The sequence below is a fragment of the Mus caroli genome, chromosome 13 (assembly GCF_900094665.2).
Source record: "Mus caroli chromosome 13, CAROLI_EIJ_v1.1, whole genome shotgun sequence".
NCBI classification, from domain to species: domain Eukaryota; kingdom Metazoa; phylum Chordata; class Mammalia; order Rodentia; family Muridae; genus Mus; species Mus caroli.
In genome coordinates, this window is record NC_034582.1 from 551,841 (window position 1) to 573,798 (window position 21,958).

General features: G+C 38.4%; 1 protein-coding gene across 2 annotated transcripts; it reads left to right on the forward strand.

The window, feature by feature from the left end:
- The first annotated feature begins 1,480 nt into the window (after window positions 1-1,480).
- On the forward strand, window positions 1,481-21,310 carry LOC110308148 (3-alpha-hydroxysteroid dehydrogenase). 2 transcript variants are annotated; one of them, XM_021180520.2, is made up of 9 exons: window positions 1,481-1,637; window positions 5,262-5,429; window positions 7,064-7,180; window positions 9,136-9,213; window positions 10,159-10,281; window positions 11,698-11,807; window positions 12,066-12,231; window positions 18,097-18,179; window positions 19,806-21,310. In XM_021180520.2, exons 1-9 carry the CDS (start codon window positions 1,554-1,556, stop codon window positions 19,846-19,848), a joined length of 972 nt encoding a protein of 323 aa, XP_021036179.1. In that variant the 5' UTR covers window positions 1,481-1,553; the 3' UTR covers window positions 19,849-21,310. The 2 variants fall into 2 exon arrangements, with proteins under 2 accessions (XP_021036179.1, XP_029340885.1); XM_029485025.1 differs by having other exon boundaries at window positions 18,097-18,175; window positions 19,806-20,058.
- The last annotated feature ends 648 nt before the right edge of the window (window positions 21,311-21,958 follow it).

Consider the following 21,958-nt stretch of genomic DNA (forward strand, 5'->3'; position numbering starts at 1 on the left):
TCGAAAGATGGCCTAGTCAGCCATCACTGGAAAGAGAGGCCCATTGGACTTGCAAACTTTATATGCCCCAATATAGGGGAATGCCAGGGCCAAAAGAATAAATGGGAATGGGTGGGTAGGGAAGTGGGGGGTGCTATGTGGGACTTTTGGGATAGCATTGGAAATGTAATTGAGGAAAATATGTAATAAAAAATATTAAAAATTAAAAAAAGAAAAAAGAAAAAAAAAGATGTATTTATTTTTATAAATAAGTACAGTGTAGCTGTCTTCAGATGCACCAAAAGAGGGCGTCAGATCTCCTTACAGGCGGTTGTGAGCCACCATGTGGTTGCTGGGATTTTAACACCGAACCTTCTGAAGAACAGTCAGTGCTCTTACATGCTCTTACCTGCTGAGCCATATCTCCAGCCCGTAATTGGATTTTACTTTTTTTTTTTTTTTTTTTTTTTTTTTTTTTTAGTTTTTCCAGACAGGGTTTCTCTGTGTAGCCCTGGCTATCCTGGAACTCACTCTGTAGACCAGTCTGGCTAGTTTACAAGATTAGGTTTTAGTTGTTGCACCCAGAGATTGAGTTACCATTGTTTCTGAACTGAGTTTGTATTGCCTTTTCCTTCACTCGGTGGCTCATCTGGGTTCAAGAGAGAAAGGTATGGTGACAAAGCATGGGATTGCCAGATGTGCACCACAAAGGCGTGGGGGATTTGAATCACGGGATTCGTAGCAACTGCCAGTGGGAACCCCGAGAGCTGTGTGGAGAGATTGTGGAGTTTTGAGTCAGTCTCCACAAGATAGAAACAGGCTGGCTATTGCCTGCCAGTGCATAGTCAGCCAGGCCGCCGGGTCAGAGGCACAAGAGTAGGAATGCGCCAGTTCATTTTAAAAATATTTTCTGCAACAGAGTTTTATTTAGGACAGACAAAATCATATCATTTGCACCAAAACGAATGGACTAGGTGAAAATCATCTTGTTAAACATAAAATCCTCACCTCAGAAAGGCAAATAGCTTGTGTGTTCCCCACAGATGGTGTTTGGGTTTTGAAAAAAGACATAAAAGGAGAAGGGAGACTATTTAGGTGGCCAGAGAGGGAACAGGAGGGGCAGTGGGTAAGCTTGATCAAGAAACATTGTGTCTGGGTGGGAATGTCACAATGAGACTTTTACTGTTTAGAAAGTAAAGAAGAAGAGATACTCTTTTCAAATGAAAACCAGGGCCCAGAGCTGAAGTTACTTTCTAGGTAACCCGTGATTGATTACTGTCCATCAGTTTCCCCTTAACAATTTACACAAGTAAGCATGGACTGTGAACACAACCTTTTCTTCTACAAGAAATTCATGGTTTCATTTTCATGCTTTCTTGATTTATTGGAGTTCACTCTCATACACATGCAGACAGCCTCCAGTTTTTGTCTGGACTATTGCTTTAAGCTGGCTCCTCCCACATACCATTGTTTAACTTTCCAGGAGATATTTAAGGAGCTGTAGCAATTTTCCTGGCCTTTATCCTGTGAAAACAGAAGTCTAAAGACCTGCTTGGTTGCATGCGTAACAAGCTATGAATTCTGTATCTCCGAGTGTGGTACTAAACGATGGTCACATCATCCCTGTACTGGGCTTTGGAACCACTGTGCCCGATAAGGTAAGACTTGTGTCTTGGGCTTAAGAGTTTATAGGAGAAGAGATCAAGGATGTGCTTTTAGATTTGCTCCTGTTTGCTTCAGGCTCACATTAGACATCAGGTCTGCAGATTAGAGCTATTCATGTGTAATAGAGGAGTCAGACTTGTTACTGTTCCTTGGAGACTTATCATGTGGACAATATTGTTTACTCTGGGCTCTGCTCTGTTTCTCCTTTAGTTTCAGTCTATTTTACAGTGAATGAAAACCAATCAGTACTACTGCTGTGCTTTGAATTGATTACAGAAAGATTAGTGGCATGGATTTTTTTTTCTGTGCTTTAAATAACTACTCCTCTCACAAGCCAGAAAGCAAATTTGTGGTAGAACTTACTGGAGTTTATGACAAATGATCAGATGAAGAGCAGGGGCTGAGTCCACAGCACAAATTTCAGACCTGCACTGAAGTAGAATTTCTTTCCTACTTTCACTTTAGAAGCATTTACCTAAAAAGAAAATAGAACACTATTTTGGGGGTTAATTATAATTTAACAAAGCAACTCTAAATCCTTGCTCCATGTTCCTATTCATGACATTTGAATCAAAATACAACAGGAGGTTTTCCTGGGAAAATGTTTTCATTCTGATCTAGTCCTCTGGGTACTTACTCAGTGAGTGGCAAAGACTGGCACTTTAAGCTTAAGTCGCAATTTTCTCATGCAGAAGACATGATCTTAGAGTTACTTTGTCCTCTTCTGATAAGAATTTTTACTTAGCATGCATGCTTGAAAGAGAGGTAAGGAGCAAAGATATCACAGCAGCTCTAGTTTCAGTAAATCTGCAGGTGTCAGTATAGTTTAGAGAAGGGCAGGGCTGCATTGTGTAAAACTGGAACTCAGTGTTTGAGCTCAGTGGTTAAGAGCACTGGCTCCTGTTGCAGAGGAACTAGGTTCAAGTCCTGGCACCCTCATGGTGGCTTACAACTGTCTGTAATTCCAGGTCCAGGAGATTCAAAATCCTCTTCTTGTCTCTGCTGACAGCAGGCAACATAGACATGCAGGCTGGCAAAACACATAAGATAAAATAGTGTTTTTAAATGGAAAACACTATGAAGTTAAACACTATGAAAAATGAAGTTAAAACTGCCTCACCAAACCCAAGAGTATTAGAGACAATTTTATCCAGTAAGATAGTGTGTGCTTTATTCCTTAAGAATGTAGAGCCAGAACAAATGTTTATGTCAATAGGAATTTCCTTATGACATTTGCCAGGTCATGGAAACCTACTAGTTATTCACAGCATTATTATTTCCTTTTATTTCTATTAAATACATTTTGAATTCCATATAGTTTTAAGATAGCATAATAATTGCCCATATTTTGAAAGATTTATTTTAATTTCAATGTGTGAATGTATGTATGCCTGGGTGTGGGTATGGGCATATGACCCCAAGGCCAGATGGCATGGTATTCTGTAGAACTGGAGTTACAGACAGTTGTGAGTCATCTGACATTGGTGCAGGGAAACCAGGCTAAGGAGTTAATGAGATGCAGCCTCATATTTTCTGAATTGTACAAAAGCACGCACAGATCAAATTACCATGTGACATAGCATCTGTCAGTATCCAGCTATTCCTGTATTGCTAAGCTGCTCAGAGTCAATAAATAAAACAATAGCGGTCAAGTTTGAACATAATTCATTTTTCGGCTCCACTAACAATGATCTAATACAAAAGATACATTGGAAATGACTTCTAACCACACTTCCTCATGAAACCAATGATAAAAATGCATGTTGGTGTATCACTCAGCAAAACAAGATGCTTTTTAAAATTAGTTCCTGTTTGTGTTAGTTATGCATGAGATAGGTTTTCAACAAACTGTGAATGCAAAACACTGAAGAATGTTGTTAGCTTTCCCAACCCTTTTCTCTGACCCTGAATCAATAGACAGAGGACTTTGACCGTGACTGAAAGGCTTGAGGTTTCTGAGTAAACGGGCATTTCGTTAAGCATTGTTATCAAATTGACTTCAATGCACAATGATTTTTATGAGCAGCTATGGTTATTTTATTATCCTTTACAACTTATTCTACATGGAAGTGTCTAGGGTTAGAATGCAGTACACTGGCATCAAATGTCAGTGGTTACTTATACTTGTTGATATAGATGTAATTGGAGAATGAACTTTGTATGCTTTATGGAATTGAAAATAATTACCACTGGAAAAAGAGATGGGGGCAGGCTATAAGATATGATATAACCTTTGTAATTTTATTGAAAACCATCTGAAATTCTTATATAGAATAGTTTCCTGTTTTTTCTTTATAATACCTCTGTGTGTGTATGTGCACGTACGTACATACATGCACACACATATGAGGAGGCCAGAGATCAACCTTGAATGTTGTTCTCTTGATGTTGTACACATTGTTTACTTGGGGCAGAATCTTTCACTTGCCTGGAACTCATGAGGCAGGCTAAATTGCCTGATAGATCTGTCTGCCTCTGCTTCTTTAGTGCCTGGATTACAAGCATGCACAGCTATACCCAATGTTTTTACATGAATTTTGGGGGTCCATCCCAGGTTCTCATCTTGCACAGCAAGCATTTTACCAACTGAACCATTTGCCCAGTCCTTAAGCACATTTTAAAACATGTATTTAAACATGTGATATTAAAAGCAATAATAAGACACATGCAAATATAGGTATGGGCTTTTCAAGGAAAAAATCACCCATTACCATCTTCATAATAGCCATATATATTGTTTAAGTGAAGTTATTAACTTCAGAGGGTTAATAAGAAATGAGTTCGGGGCTGGTGAGATGGCTCAGTGGGTAAGAGCACCCGACTGCTCTTCCAAAGGTCCGAAGTTCAAATCCCAGCAACCACATGGTGGCTCACAACCACCTGTAATGAGATCTGATGCCCTCTTCTGGTGCGTCTGAAGACAGCTACAGTGTACTTACATATAATAAATAAATAAATAAATCTTTAAAAAAAAAAAAAGAAATGAGTTCATGGAGTGAGTTCTGAAATGCACATGGCAGGGTCATAGTTGATAAAGGTGAATTTTTCACAGGAATCCATAAAACAGGACATATTACAATATACAAAGTTACAGTCTTGTTTGAGATGCCTAGAAAATATGTGGGAAAAGAAACAATGTCCTATTCAAGGTCATATACATGTCTGGACTTAATCTAATTTTATTGCTATTTTAACACAATAGAGCTGAATATGAATATGCCACCATAGCACATGTTGCTAACTGTTATGTCATTCTTTATTTTCAGCTGACTCCAGGGTGAAAGCCTTTTTTCTTCCTGTATCCCATCCCCATAAGTTGTCCTATATTTCTATAGTGCCCCAATTCAACTTATGAGTCCTTTGATCAAATGACTGCATTGGGAGATACTGCTCAGGACTGACAATGTCAGTAACACAGTGAGTGCCCTGGACTGAGCATGTTTGTGGGGATGCTCACCTCTAGGGCTGGTTGGAAAATACCCAGGGGAATTGTAATGAGCTTGTACCTACACATACATAGCAAGCCCAAGACATGAGAAGTTGATTTATTGGAGAACCATTAACTATGTCTGAGATATCTTTTATTACATGGATACTATTTTTGGTTGCTCCTTTAGGTTCCTAAGGATGAACTTATCAAGGCTACTAAAATAGCTATAGATACTGGATTCCGCCATTTTGACTCTGCTTATTTATACCAAATAGAAGAAGAAGTAGGCCAGGCCATTAGAAGCAAGATTGAAGATGGCACTGTGAAGAGAGAAGATATATTCTATACTTCAAAGGTATTTTGTCCATGGGATGCTTGTAGGCATATTTAATGTGATAGAACTGAAGAGACAATATGTATTTGGATCAATACTTGTTTCATACATCATTATTAAATGCTACAAGGTTTATTCACACACATTCATGTATTCAAGCTAGGATCAAAAATAGGTAACTATGTCTTTGTTACCACTGTGCAGTCAGAACGTATGACTTCCAGGTAAATATACTGTTCTGAGTCTCAGGTGAACGCAGAGTGAACCCATCATGAAATGTATAGTCAGACGGAACTCAACCATGACCTCAGGGTGGTCACTGTTGAGAAACTGAAGGACAATTTGAGAAGCAACCGTAGCAGGGGACTGTAGGCAATAACGCTCCAGGGTGCCTTTCCTGGGCATTCTATGGAGTTTCTTTCAAGTTAATTCAGGGAGAGAAACAGCGAAAACCAGTCTTTCTCATCACTCTCACCAGACTTGGTCAGAAGACAGATAGTCTTGAGGACAAATGCCGGTGTTTGCAAATGCCTTTTAGTATGCTGAGCTTCATTGCTGAGGAGGGGGAAAAAGGAGGAAACATCTTGACTGAGGCCACTCTTAGACAGGTGGAGGCATTCCCCCCAGGAAAGTAAGCCAAGTTCTGTGCTGACACAGTTCACACAGCAGGCTCATATCTCAAAGGCTATTAGATGCAGGCTATGGGAGACATAGCTGGAATCTTAAAGGGAATAAGAGACAGTTTATTCTGGAGCCGTTCGGAGTAACCATGGCTTAAGAACATAGATTTACGTTACCCTAAACTCTATGTCCCAACATAGAAGCAGTTTCGTGAAGGTTCTTAATACTTTCACAGAACAAAGAAAGTCATAAAATCAACGCACATTTAAAACACAGTGATGTGTACCGCAGAGAGACAGGTACAGTGAGATGGGGTGTTTTCTGTAGGCCCAAGATACTATTGATGATTGTCTTAGATTTTGGATTGGTGGAAGCTAGTAGACCCCTAAATTAATATATTCTCAAAGGATTTTTTTTTAAAATCTATTAGTCACAGAATGTTAGTTCTCACACAGAGATGGCAAAGAAAGGCTGTTTCAGAGGGTTACACTAGATAATTAACATTTGGACATGTAACATTCCAACGTCTCCACAGTGCTGAAGTTTTAAATAGTCAAGCAGTCTGCAGGAGTGTTTGGTCACAAAAGGGATAGCTGAACTGTAGTCAGTTAAGTTCAGCATACACTAACATGGCTCCAAAATGGTTTTCCTACAACCTTCAGTTATGAATACTGAATGAATACTAGCTCTTCCCTGTGTATTTGAATGGGTGAGTGACTTAGACCAAGCTTGTATGTTACTTTGAAAACTGAGCATTATTATTAGAAAAAACAACTCTTTCTTTTAAATATTTGATTTCATGTTCAATAGATAACTGACAAGAGCCTAATATATAATGATGTTCCAGTGATATAGCTCAGTGGTAGGGCATTGAACTACACACACAGGGAAGTTTACATGTGAAAAACCAAGGAAAAGGAAGGAAAGCAGGAAGTGTGTTTCAAAGTGTAGAAAAATGTCTCCACGTTAGATAAAGTAACCCAACTAAAGTGGATGAACTCTGAGGTTAAAGTCTCATTCTTTAATGTTGGCAGCTTTGGAGCACTTTCCATCGACCAGAATTGGTCCGATCTTGCTTGGAAAAGACACTGAAGAATGCACAACTGGACTATGTTGATCTTTACATTATTCATTTCCCAATGGCTTTGCAGGTGAGCAATTGCTATGTTTAAAATGATCTCATTAGTTATGCTGCTACAACCAATTGCAGTTTAAGAATTTTATTCTTGAGTGAGTATATACATTATCATTTAAATGAAAATCCTGAACAGTAATCCCTAAGTTCCATTTCCTAATGTTATATTTGAAGCCTTGAAACCATGCTTCCTGCTTGTGAAAGAAAATGATTTCGCTGTTGTCTGCATTAGAAGCTTGGAAAAAGCCCAATAACTACATTCAAGGCATGGTTTTGGTTTTGGTCCCTATTTGTGTGTATGTGTGTGTGCATGTGTGTTCATGCATATGCAGGGACACATGTATGGGGTTGCACAATGCATGTGTGTGCTTATGCATATGAAAGACCGAACATAGCCACTAATGTAATTCAGATGCCATCCACAATTTACTTGAGACAAGGCCTTTCATTGGCTTAGAATTCTGAATTAATAATCAGAAGACTGATTAGCCAAATTACCCAGGAATCCACCTTTCTCCACCTTCCCAGATATGGGATTGCAAACGTGCACCACCACACCTGGGTTTAATTTTTTCTCTCTGTTGTTTTACATACGTTTTTGAGTTTAAACTCAGGTCATTTTAGGATTCCATGTTAATGCTTTAGCCTCTGGGCCATCCCCTCAGGCTGCCTTAGTCTTTGGAAGCTGTTTCCATGCAGTTGTGGATTAATCAAACTGCCATACATACTTTTCACATTGAGATTACGTCATTCTCATAACTATTCTCTGAGAGGAGAGCTGGTGGTACACACCCTGGGTGGCTGTCTTCCTTGATTTTAGCCATCAGTTTGAAAGTGTCCAAAGTCATCTGAGGGAGTCTCAGTTGGGGAATTGCTCAGATTGTATTTGCCAGAGGCCCAAAGTGCCATCCCTCTGTGGGCGATCCTGGCCTGTATAAGGAAGTTAGCTGATGACTAAGGAAGGGAACAAAAGTGTAAATAGCATTCCTACATCTTTTATGTTGATGCTGCAGTTTTGTTGTTGTTGGGTTTTTTGTCTTTGAATCCCTGTTGGTTGGTCCTGCTTTCCCACACTTCCCTCTCCAGTTGTTTTCAGTCATGGTGTTTATCTCAGAAACATAATGCAAACTAGGACATCTGGTTTTCATACTACCAGCCCTTGGAGATTTGGCGAATATTATTTCTTTTCATAGCTTCATGATGGAGTTTTGTACATGGCACTCAGCCCATAGTAACTGTGTTACTCTTGCTATAAAATTATCAAAACCTTAAGCTAGATTGTTTAATGAAAGGGATTATGTTACATAACTGGGAAGTCCAAGCCACAGCGAATACATTTAGAGGCATGAAGTAGCCTCGGCTTCAGAAATATTTTCTCTATCTCGTAGCTCTCCATCATGGTTGTTTAGTTTGGGGATATCATTTATTATTGGTAGGAAATATGGACTTGTGGCAATTCAAGAGTCATAGTTAATAAAACTTGAGAGCTGTTCTGGCTTTCTAATACCCATGTTAATCCTGAAAAGAAAGTCTGACTCATGTCGCAGTTTAATTGTGCATGTCTTTACACAAACATATGTATGTACTGGGATAAGGAACTGTTTTTCTCAAGTCATGAACATAATTCATGATTACAAGATATAAGGTCTATATAATTACCTGATTTACCAAAAGACAGAGACATTTTCTGATAGGGAAATATAGAGGCTGAAATAATAACAAAAAAAAATCATACAAGACACCATTAAGACATGAGAGAAATGCATTTCTAATCATATTGAAAATATAAAATATTAGAGTATGCCAATCTTTAAAGAGTAGTCCCTTGTCACTCCAAATGCAAAATATCTAAAATATCTAAAATAATGTCCTACTTACTCAGTAAAGGCTTTCTAGGCAAGACTTTGAAGAACTTGACAGTGTGGTAACTTGACTTCAGAGATGTCTCTAAAATGAATGATTCTGTTACAGCCTGGAGATGAAATATTTCCACGAGATGAACATGGAAAACTGTTGGCTGAAGCAGTGGATCTCTGTGACACATGGGAGGTGAGTCCTTGGAGGAAAGAGCACAGAAAGGGGAACTGGGAGGGAGAGAGTGAGTGAGTCAGGGATGACAGCCACCTGTGAGAATGGAATGTACCTTGCTCGATCTAGAATTGCAAAATTTCAAAAGTGGTGCTATGTTGAGATTTCTTGTTAGAATACTAGGGGAGAAGAACTGAGCTTAGCAGTCTCTTTCCAAGCACATGTTGAAATGTGAGCTATTTCTTTTTTATTTGATATATTTTTAAAATTTTATTATTATTATTTATTTATTTTCTTTTTTTTAACACTAAATTTTATTCCCCTACCAGTCCACCCTCCGACTGTTCTGCACCTCATACCTCCTCCCTGACCCTGAGGATGTCCCCACCCCCTAACCCCACCTAACCAGACCTCTAAACTCCCTGGGACCACTAGTCTTTTGAGGGTTAGGTGCATCTTCTCTGACTGAACCTGGACCCGGCAGTCTTCCTCTGTATATATGTTGGGGGCCTCATATCAGCTGGTGTATGCTGCCTGGTAGGTGATCCAGTGTCTGAGAGATCTCAGGGGTCCAGGTTAATTGAGACTGTTGGTCCTCCTACAGGGTCACACTCCTCCTCAGCTTATTCCAGCTTTTTCCTAATTCAACCACAGGGGTCAACAGCTTCTGTCCATTGGTGAATGCAAATATCTGCATCTGACTCTTTCAACTGCTTGTTGGGTCTTTTGGAGGGCAGTCATGATAGGTCCCTTTTTGTGAGCACTCCACAGCCTCAATAATAGTGTCAGGCCTTCTCAAGGACACAGGAATTCTTTTTTGCTTTCTTTTCCTCTGTCCTTTATTTTCTCCTCCAGTCTCTTGAGGGTTAGGTGCATCTTCTCAGTCTGAACACTCCCTCAGTGTTTCTTGAAAGCATCCACTTTAACAGTTGCCCAATTTACCCTCCACCCTCTTTTTCTCTACAGGCCATGGAAAAGTGTAAAGATGCCGGACTGGCCAAGTCCATCGGAGTGTCGAACTTTAACTGCAGGCAGCTGGAGATGATTCTGAACAAGCCGGGGCTCAAGTACAAGCCTGTGTGCAACCAGGTGAGTCCTTTCCACCTCTTCCTTTTATGCCTAAATTTGTTCTTCCTGCACCACTGATTTGTTGTCTAGTTCTGTTCATTTAACTTTCATGGGATAGAAATTCTAAGAATGGAGTCTCTCTTACAGAACATAGAAGTCCCTTCATTACAACTCTGCTTGAGAAAGACAGTGGAACACTTGGGGCTACCACCTGGCTAATTGGATATAAGAAGTAGAAGAGGGAAATGCTGTCAAAGTTAGCAGCAGTTATAGTGTGACTTCTGAGAACAGGGTGCTTTTCTTCTCCATGTATGAGTTAGATTGGAGGAAAAATGATGCTGTGGAAGGAACTGTGCACAGGAGGAAAGGTTCTGGAGACACAGCTTGGGCAGGAAACAGTGATAAAGTCCAAGTAAAGATCAATGCCTGTGCCCTTGGTCCTGATGCATCCAACTTCAGTTGTATTAACCGAAGTCATAGCTACAGGGAAATTAATGGGCAGCTATCGAATTCATGCAAATCTGTGAGATATCTTATCTGGTTAGCATGAAGCCATATTGGGGAATTTTGGGCAGAGCACTTTGAGCTGATCTTACCACTGACCATATATATCATAATTGATTCCTTCCTGCATTCTAACAGGAAATCAACTGTTCAAACACACACAAGCACACACAGACAGACAGATACAGATACACACACACACACACACTCCAGCACATATATGGAGGTCAAGGGATTGTAGGAATTGGTTTTCTCTTTTCACCATGTGGGTCACAGCAGTTGAAATCACTTGATGTCAAGTGCTTTAATCTGCTAAGCTGTTGCACCATATTCTATGTAAAATAATATAAATAGTAATAGTTTGCCTTTGAATAAAGATCAACTTGAGTAAATGGATTTGTGTATTCTCTTTTCTTCTCTGTATTGTGATGGACTTATGGACTTCTTACATTAATATGGATGCTATCAAATTGGCACTTTGTCTTCACACATGCCATTATGAGCCTTTGGCCAAATTGCCTCTGCTGTGATTTACTATACAAGTTTGCAAGAATCCTTTCCTTGCTCCTGATCTGGAATCTACCAAGCCTAAACAATTACATTTAGTTCAGTAACAATTTTCTAGACTTAACTCTCAACTGACTTAGAGGGAATAGGTATTTAAATTTCTGAGAAGATCTGAGATGATATCGACTACTAAAAAAATTATTTAGCATCTAAGAAATGGCCCATAGAATTGTTTCTTCTCGAGTATATATTTTTAAAAACCCTTTCTACAAGAAAGACATATTAAATTCATTTTGTTAAAGTGATTGATACTAATGTCTTTATTTTTCACTTCAAATTTCATATTTTACTTTTTAAGAATTTCTCTTATTTTGGTGTTTCCATTTTGTATTAATACAAAGCTTCATATAATCTGTCTTTTATCAGGTAGAATGCCATCTTTATTTAAACCAGAGCAAAATGCTGGACTATTGTAAGTCAAAAGACATCATTCTGGTTTCCTACTGCACATTGGGAAGTTCACGAGATAAAATCTGGTCAGTACCAAAGACGACAGCATATTTCAAGCATCATTGTTGAAATATGTTTAGATCTAGAACAGTTTCTAGATCTAACTCTCAATGGACTTCAGAGGGATTGGTATTTAAATTTCTGAGATCTGAGATGTTATTACCTCTATTGACCTAGCAGAGAACAGTTGTATATCTATGGTTGGCACACCTGTTTTGTAAGCCTCCTAACACAAAGGTAATTTGAGTTTCAGGAGTTCAGTATTTTTTAAATTTCCCTTCCAGGGTGGACCAGAAAAGTCCAGTTCTCTTAGATGATCCAGTTCTTTGTGCCATGGCAAATAAGTACAAGCAAACACCAGCACTGATTGCCATTCGTTACCAGTTACAGCGTGGGATTGTGGTCCTGATCAGGAGTTTCAATGAGAAGCGGATCAAAGAGTTCATGCAGGTGATGACAGAGCTGTAGGCCTTGAAGCATTTATGGAATATCCTATCTTAGGGTTACTATTTGCCTCTGCCTCCCGAGTGCTGAGATTAAAGGCGTGCGCCACCATGCCCAGCAAGGGTTTGTCTTTTACTTGCACATCACAGTTCCTCATCAAAGAAAGTTAGGATAGAAACTCAAAGAGGGTAGGAACATGGAGGCAACAATTGATGCAGGGGCCATCAGGGAGCACTGCTTACTCGATAGTTTCTCATGGTTTCCTCAGCCTGCTTTCTTATAGAACTCAGGACAAACAGCCCAGGGATGGCATCACCCACAATGGGCTAGGCCCAATCACTAATTAAGATACATTACATCTGAATATTATGGAGTCATTTTCTCAGGTGAGTCCCCTCCTTTCAGATAACTCTAGCTTGTGTCATATATGACATAAGACTAGCCAGTACACATCCTTAACAGGGTCCTCCATTGTTGTGGTAAATCTTCAACCCAAATATGCCCTGGCAGTGAAAACACAACTCAGATAATATGAATACATGTTGTAAGTCTAGACTGGGCAGATCTACTGCTACATTACCATCTTCCACATTTGAGACCCCTTAGAACTTGCGGTTTCTCTAGACCATGTGTTTCTGCTCTGCTTTTCTTCTTTCTCCTCCTCCTCTGTGTCCTCTCCCTCTTCCATTTTCTCCTCCTCCTTCCTCTCCTTCCACTCCACGTTCCCTTTTATCTGCCCAATCATCAGCTCTCCTTTATTTTACAAATTAAGGTGGGAAGCAGGTTTATAGGAAATCACCTAGTGCTGACTCATCCTTGATCACAGCCACTCACAGGAGAACGGAATTAACATCAAATATAATTAGCTCCAGGGCTATCCACAACATTTCCCCCTTTCCAATTAAAAGACTATTTTATCTCAGATATAATTGAACATAACTATTATTTTGTAATTTATAAAGTACAAGAGACATAACACCCAGTCCATCATCTTTGTTAATTAAATAGAACCTCTGACATCGATCCTTACTTAAAAGACTATAGTTTTGCACCTGGCTATGTCTTGGCTTTAGATTGAAAGCCATCTGAAAACCATCTCTCAAATCTGTTCCTCTCAAAGTAAAAAGCCTGGGTTGGTTAGCAGACTATGTAGTTTTTCAACACCATCAGAAATCCAAGAACGACTGTTATTAACTGAAAATATATAGGAAGCCTAACACAGCTTCCAAAACTTAGCCAATTTATAGAGACTGCTGATCACTTAGACAGTCCTTTACCTCAACACATTGGAGCATCGGTCTTCAGCCTACTGGACAATGTCATCTGACAGACTTAGAGAAACAGGAATATTAAGGACTAGCCTACTCTGTTTCAGCAGAGTTGAGCTATCCTGACCTGTAATAGTGCCCCTTCTTTGGACTGTACATGAAATAAGGCAATTCTTGTCCACTGGCTATTTCGCCACAACTGGGATAACTCAAAGATGCTCAGTTCCTTCTTTGAATCCAAGACAGGTAAAGCTGTCAGGAGCAGACTAGTCTCAACAACGAGTAAATTAATAATCATTAAACATCACATTCTGTGGACTTCTGATGTTTTTGAAAACCAACTATCTATGTGAAGTAATCTAGACTGTTCTCTATTTACTACTCTCAGCCATTTCTAATTAAAATAATTGAAAACAGCCAAAAAATAAACTCAGAGCCATGAATTTCCTATTTGGCCCTTAACTCACAGGCTTAAACTTCTCAGATCTATTTATAATAACAATAGAATGACTGGGTCTAAGCCCAGTACTTCAAAATTTTTAGCATCAAAGACAACCTATAATAATCACTCCCAGCCCCAAAGCTTAGGGAACTGGGATGAAGACTCTTCAGAACTTCTCCAAGCTAAATATGGGCATTGACATATTTCTGAAAGGAGGGGAAAGGGTACAGAAATGGGGGAGTTAGTTGGCCTTAAGAAGGCCACACCAATGATTGTATTAGTCTCTGTGTCTGTGTACTGACTGGATCTGACTGGAAAACCAAAACATCAGGAGTTCAGGCAGGTCAGTTCAGCATGTCTGATGATGAAATTCACCAAGGCTATATATTCTGTAACATATAAATATCAAAATGAAATTTTAGTATCATCAAGATAACCTTTTTGTTTGATTCTCTGGAACCTAGTTCTCAGGGGTGCCTCCCTCTATCAAATCTGATCCAAATAACTCTGGAAGGTGTAAACACCTTAATCACCTTTTCCAAAAACACAAAGACAAAACCTTTCCCCAAATCAGCATCTCCTTCAGCCATAACCAGGAAAACCTGTAGCTTGCCCTCTGTCCCAGAGGAACAATAAAACAACCACAGTACTCAAAATCACACAGACCTTTTAGCCTATTTAGGCCTTTCTAATTTATCATGTCAGGATTTAAACCCAAAATTCCCGTGAAGCCCAAGTTAGACATAATATTAGTCTCCTGCAGACTTTATTATACCATCTTTAAAACGATTGATTCACTCTATTTTCCTTTCCTTTCCTTTTCCTTTTCCTTCTTCTTTCCTTTCCTTTCTTTTCCCTTTTCCTTTCTATACCTGACTATATGAGGCAGCTTGTCAAACCAGGATTTAACCCCAAAATTCCCATGGAGCCCACGTTAGACAGAATATGAGTATCCTGTAAGACTTATTAGATCGATATATCTTTTTTCCTTTTAAAAATTTTTATTAGATATTTTCTTCATTTACATTTCAAATGCTTTCCTAGTTTCCTCTCTGAAAGTCCCCTATACCCTCCTCCTGCCCTGCTCCCCAATCCACCCCACCCACTCCTGCTTTCTGGACCTGGTATTCCCCTGTATTGGGGCATATAATCTTCACAAGACCAAGGGCCTCTCCTCCCATTGATGACTGACTAGACCATCCTCTGCTACATATGCAACTAGAGACAAAAGCTCTGGGGGTACTGGTTAGTTCATATTGTTGTTCCTCCTAGAGGGTTAAAGACCCCTTCAGTTCCTTGGGTACTTTCTCTAGCTCCTACATTGGGGACAATGTGTTCCATACAATAGATGACTGTGAGCATCCACTTCTGTATTTGCCAGGCACTGGCATAGCCTCACAAGAGCAATATCAGGGGAGCAATATATTTTTATACCATCTGTAAAGCAATTAATTCAATCTTCCACTAATACCTATTATACCATCTATCTGTTGTACTCTCTACCAGGAGCCATAGCCATTTATTTAATTAATACCTATTATAATATCTATCTGTTATGCTCTCTACCTGGAGCCACAGACTTCTATTAATTAATACCTGTTCATAGCAGGCGATTACCACTGCTCTCTCTACTTGGAGTCAGTGACTAATATTACCTATCTAGTTCTGAACTGAAGTTGAAATTTCCTAGAATTAATACCTCTCTGCCTAGAGCAGCCATCCTGTTTGCTGTGCTCCCTACCAGGAGCCACAGACATTTATTTAATTAATACCTATTATAGTATCTATCTGTTATGTTCTCTACCTGGAGCCACAGACTTCTATTAATTAATATCTGTTTATAGCAGATGATTATCACTGCTCTCTCTACTTGGAGTCAGTTGCTAATATTCCCTATCTAGTTCTGAACTGCATGTGAAAGTTCCCATCTTTAAGTACTATACCTGCTATAAGAGGCAGCTTGTCAAACCAGGATTTAAACCCAACCCATGAAGCCCATGTTAGACAGAATATGAGTACCCTATAAGACTTATTAGGGCACTCTCTACCTAGAGCCACAGAGTTATATTAATTAATACTTGTTCACAGTAGGCAATTATCACTGCTCTCTCTACTTGGAGTCAGTGACTAATATGTCCTATCTAGTTACAAACTGCAGGTGAAATTTCCCATAATTAAGTATCAAAAGGTTATAGTTCTCTCTTTATATCAATGAATTACCTGATCCAGAGCTCTTTGTACCTTTGTCTTTATTCACAAGGAGGAGCTGAGTGTAGAAAGATACGAGTTGTCTGTGTCCCTGTTTGGGAGTGGGGAGCGAAGGATAGAGGGAAGCAAACACAAAAAGGCTCTCTTGGGCATAGATACCCCTCTGACGTTCTCTGTAGGCCTTTCAAACCCAGTCAGCTTCAAATCCATACTGCTGCAGCTTAGGTCATGGCCCAAGCCTCATTCAGGGGCCAATCAATACATTGGGAGCCATTTTGTTGTAGTAAATCTCCAACCCAAATATGGCCCAACAATGAAAACACAACTCAATTAATAATGAATACATGCTGTAAGCCTAGACTGGGCAGATCTACTGCTACACTATCATCTCGCACATCTATGAGATCCCTTAAAACTTGCGTTTTCTCCAGGCCATGTACTTCTTTTCCGCTTTTCTTCTTCCTCCTCCTCCTCTGTGTCCTCTCCCTCTTCCATTTTCTCCTTCTTCTTCCTCTCCTTCCACTCTACCTTCCTTTTTATCTGCCCAATCATCAGCTCTCCTTTATTTTACAAATTAAGGTGGGAAGCAGGTTTATAGGACATCACCTAGTGCTGACTCATTCCTTGATCGCAGCCACTCACAGGAGAACAGAATTAACATCAGATATAATTAGCCCTTAGGCTACTCACAACACTCCATAATCTCTCAGAATACTTCTGTGCTTTTTCAGGAGTCAGTTTTTCTTTCCACTGTGGATCCCAGGCATTGCATTCAGGGCTTATGGCTTTCACTTGATGAACCATTTTGCTGGCCTGGACTCAATTTTGCCATGTCTGTTCTGTCCACTCTTACATTTTCAAGAGAGTGAGGCTTCTCTACTGATTGGGCTGCTGTCAGTACTACCTAAACTTTCCTTCAGATAGTTTTCATTTTACTCTTTAGCTAACTAGCTTAGGCTGCGTCTTGTTACAGAGCACAATTGTTGTAGAGTGGAGTATTCTAAAGATGGTTGCTATTTGCTTTCATCTGAAGGGTTATTGAAATCTCTCCCTCCCTCTCTCTCTCTTCCCCTCCCCCTCCTGCTCTCTCTCCCTCTCTCCCTCCCTCCCTCCATCTGCCTCTCTGTCTCTGTCTCTGTCTCTCTCTCTGGACATGGTATGTTATGTGTCCTGGATGTCAGACAACCTTGGGTGTCAGTTTTCACTTTTCACCTTGTTTGATACAGAGTTCCTCTTGTGCATGGCTAATATTGGGTTAATTGGATGTCATAATTTGGTTTCTGTTGCTGGCATAATAGCATGACCAAAAGCAACTTGGGAGCAGAAAGGGTTTTTTTTTGGCTTACACTTCAAAGGCACAGTGCATCATTAATAGTTTTATCAGCTGTTCAGATACTGATTTCCAACATAGTTTATAGTAGTTTTATAGATTCATAAGATCATTAGTCTGAATATGTTGGGAGCTAGTGATGAAAAATTTCATGTTTAATCTCCCTAATTTAGACAAGATGTTTTGAAGCCAATTCCTATGCTCTTTGCTGATGATTTCATTAGCATTTGACAATTTATAAATTAAACTATATAAAACAAATTCTCTCATTGTATTACTAATGGGATATAGGAGTCTCTGTCCATACATCTTACTAAACTGTAGTGTTAAAACACATTTTTTAATAATTATTTTCAGTGTTCTAAGTTCATTGTTTCTGGTCTCTAGTTTTTCATTGGTTTGTAGTTGTGTGGTTTCAATCTTTTATATAAGAACATGAGTTCATTTCTTTTCCACTTGTTATTCTTTAATGTTTTGAATGTTTTGTTTGATATCTTCAAAATATTTAGGATATGTCTCCTGTGTTTTCAATATTGCCACTGCCAACACTGTTGAATTTACTTGGATTTTCCAAATTAGCAATATGTAATATAAAAGTAATAAAATTTCTACTTCTGTGATAGGTTTTTGAATTCCAGTTGGCTTCAGAGGACATGAAAGTCCTGGATGGCTTGCACAGAAATTTAAGATACAATACTGCAAGTTAGTAAGTACCTTTGGTCATTGCACTGCTTCAATTTGCTTTTTGAGTAGTACTGTAATGTGCTAAGTTACCTCAATATTCATAATAAAAATACTAGTGTGAGTGGGGAATGAGCCTCTCTGGGAGTTCTTACAGATTATCTCTAGAGCTCTGTTCAATGGTGGAACTAGGGTCAGCTTTTCTCATCTGTGCCCCTCTGCAGTGTCTCAAGTCACTGAACTTCTGGATAATACAATTCCTTCATTGAAACCAAACCTCTGTGTAGGTTTCTGTCTTCTACAGCTATGTCATGGGACAAATACTTTGCCATATAGAAACATTAAATGTTTCTAAATGTAAGCTGATGACACCTGTACCCTGTCTATCTCAGAATTTTTCTGTTAACCATATCAAAGGTATTGTTTTCAACGTCACTGAACTCTCTTATCTCTTTCATATGGAATTGTTTTTTTTTTTTCTGAGTTATTTATTTATTTCATGTATGTGGGTATACTGTCTCTGTCTTCTGGCACACTAGAAATGTCCATTAGAGATGGTTCTAAGCCATTACATGTTTGCTGGGAATTGAACTCAGGACCTCTGGAAGAGCAATCAGTGCTCTTAACCACTGAGCTGTCTCTCCAGCCTGACCTCATATGGAATTGTTAATTACACCTTGAAAATTTATGCTTTTAATAGATTCAGACCTCTCTCAGTTCCTTTTGTTTCACATTTGCTCAGCACTCAAAGCTACAATTGTATGAAAACCAGCTGATCTTTGAGAGGTGAATAGAAACTACTGTTTTACATTTCAGACACACAGAGGTCTCAATGCAGAGAACAGAGATATCTTAGATTAGTGAGATAAGAAACCAAAGAAAAACCTTGGGGAGATTCCCACTGTTGGAAAAAAATTGAAGTCAACAGATGGTTTCTAGTTCTCCTTTCTGCTGTAAGGTTGTAGGAACTAACCAAAGACATAACCCATAAATGAGTTTAGGCAGGGGTATTTATTCTGCTCATGGGAATTTAGATCACAGTAAAATGTGTATGAAGTAAAAATAGCATGATGAAAATTATATCTGCTTAAAAATAGCAGACACAGCATTAATAATCTTTTGATTTGTACAGAGGACAGATAAGAATGAAGTAGAGACTATAATGCAAAAATAGAATGGCAAGCAGAGAGGAATTATTCCTATCTTTTAAGAATGATCGTTGTCAGTTATATTTTGTGTCTGTAGTAAAGTATGAACATCACAAAATTCCACAGTATGCTTCTGGAGTAAGGAACTCAAAATTCTTAAACTGGGCAAGGTGGTATACAACTGTAACCCTAAGACTAGGTGGTGGAGACAAGACGGTCATAAGCTCTAGATCGTTGTCAGCTATGTATGAGTTTGAGGCCAGTCTGGGTTGTGTGAAACCCTGTCTATAAAATTGAAATAAAAATTCCATTTGTAAACTTAACATACTAAGTCTCTGTGTTAGTTAGGGTTGCTACTGCTGTGAAGATGCAGTATGACCTAAGACACTTGGAAAGGAAAGGGTTTATTGTCCTAGCCTTTATACTAACCAACATTTGGATTTATCTTCCTTTAAAACAAGGAATGAATTTCTTATATTATGCATCTTGTTTTCTAATTTTAGTTTTGATGATCATCCCAATCATCCGTTTACTGATGAATATTAACATGGTGGCCTTTGCCAGAATTTCTATCAGAAGATCTGCTTATGCATCATGATATGAGAGCTATCTTGGATACTGGTGACTGAACACATCCCTTCTCATCAGATCACTGTATCTATTAATTCACAGTCAGCTGGAGCAAAGTCCAAAGAGCTATGAGGGAAGCCATATTCTTGTCATACTCTGAAATGGAACATCAAGTTGCTTTTCCTATTCTTGTGTTTTTAAAGATTCATTTATTTTATTTTACATATATAAATGTACATGTATGTATATCTCATGAATGTCTGTGTCTATGAAGGGAAGAAGAGTGTTATAGGTCACTTGGAACTGGAACTACAGATGATTGTGAATCATCATGTGGGTGCTGGGAGCCAAACCTAAGTCTTCTGTTAGAGCAGCAAGTGCCTTTAAATGCTGAGCCATCTCATTAGGTCCCAATCTAAAGATTCTTGCCTGCTACTATTTCTAGAACCTCAATGTTTTGTTTTCTTCTGATTTCTGATACCAACCTGATTTGCTAGAAGTTTTGGGCATGAAGTCAGTGTTGAAGGCAATCATGGCAAAGGCATCGCTGGGTGGGAATTAAGGATTTTTTTCAACATTCAGGGAATTAATTGTTAGTAGTTATTGATAAGTAAATATTCCTTATGTCCTTTGAGGAAGAAGAAAATACTCCATAACTCTTTGCTTTTTCTTATTTTGGAGGTAAGGCACATGTGGGGAGTGACCAAGAGACCCAGGGTTCTCTCCAGCAACCCAAGAACCAGAGCTCCAAGAGCCTGGGGAGTATGTTCTCCTTGTGGGAAATTTGGGAGGTTGGTAAGAAGAGAACTAATCTAAAAGCATCATCATGGCTCAGATGTAGGCAAGTTGAGAAGAAGGCTGAATATGTCTCTGCTTGGGAAGTATATTATCTTTTTTGGTAATTACACATGACAAGTAAAAGGAAAATCTACATATTTTATCCAAGACAGACAGACTGCTAGTCTGGATATTTATATTTTCAAGGGATTCAGAAGTTGCATTCTTCAGCTATGTTAGGAAAAACCAATTCACATGAGCATAAACTCCATATTCATCAAGTTTTCTCCGATTTAAAAATCGGTTTTCTGAAACACGATCTTCTAGGTTTATAGATCTTTTATGTTTATAGGTAAATGAGTCAGACTTACAAAAGATCTCAAAGTTACAAAATTGTATAGTCGAATTAAGATTAAAAGAATATATTTGATGAGACAAGTTATTTAAATTTTCAAAAATTATATGAAATACTGTATTTGAATCAACAGTGTTTTAAAAGTTGTTAACATTTAATGATCTTTTTTTGCACAAAGAATATCCTCAGAGAAATCAGAGAGAAAAGATAGTATGTTTATAGAAGATTCAGAATAATGTGGAGGTAAATATTATTTAGAATACAGTTGGATTTATATATTTCATTAATAAATGTCTCAAATTAGAACTTTTCAAGACTGTTTCCCTTTATATACCCCTAACTGGTGTGGCACTTGCTATGTAGACCAGAATGTTATAGTACTCACAGAGACCCACCTAGAAATCCCTGCCTCTAGAATGCTCAGATTAAAGGCATACACTACTATATATATATATATATGCATATATATAACATTTTATATATTTGATGAGTCTTATAGAAAAGGGGAAATTATCAATAATCAATAAAAATTACTAGTTACTTATTGACAATTCTTATAAAATATGAATGAATAACAATAAAATTCTATGAAATCTGTTGAAATGTGCTGATACAATGAAACTGTCATTTTTATTAAATGAAATAACATATATAAATGTTATAACAGGGAATATGGAATGTCTTGAAATGTATTAAACAACAGATTAAAAACTAGACACTTATATTGTGATCACAGACTCAAAGTCAATGGAGTCAATAAGTCAGTTCTAAACCAACCAAAGTTTCCAAAGTAATATCAAACACATGCTTAGACATATGCTTTTGTGGAGGTTTATAAGATGGTTGGATAAAAATTTTACATAACATTGATAAAATGAAATTACTCATAAATAGAATTATGGAGAAGTTTGTCTTCTACATATCAAGGCTGACTTTGAACATTATAAAGTGTGT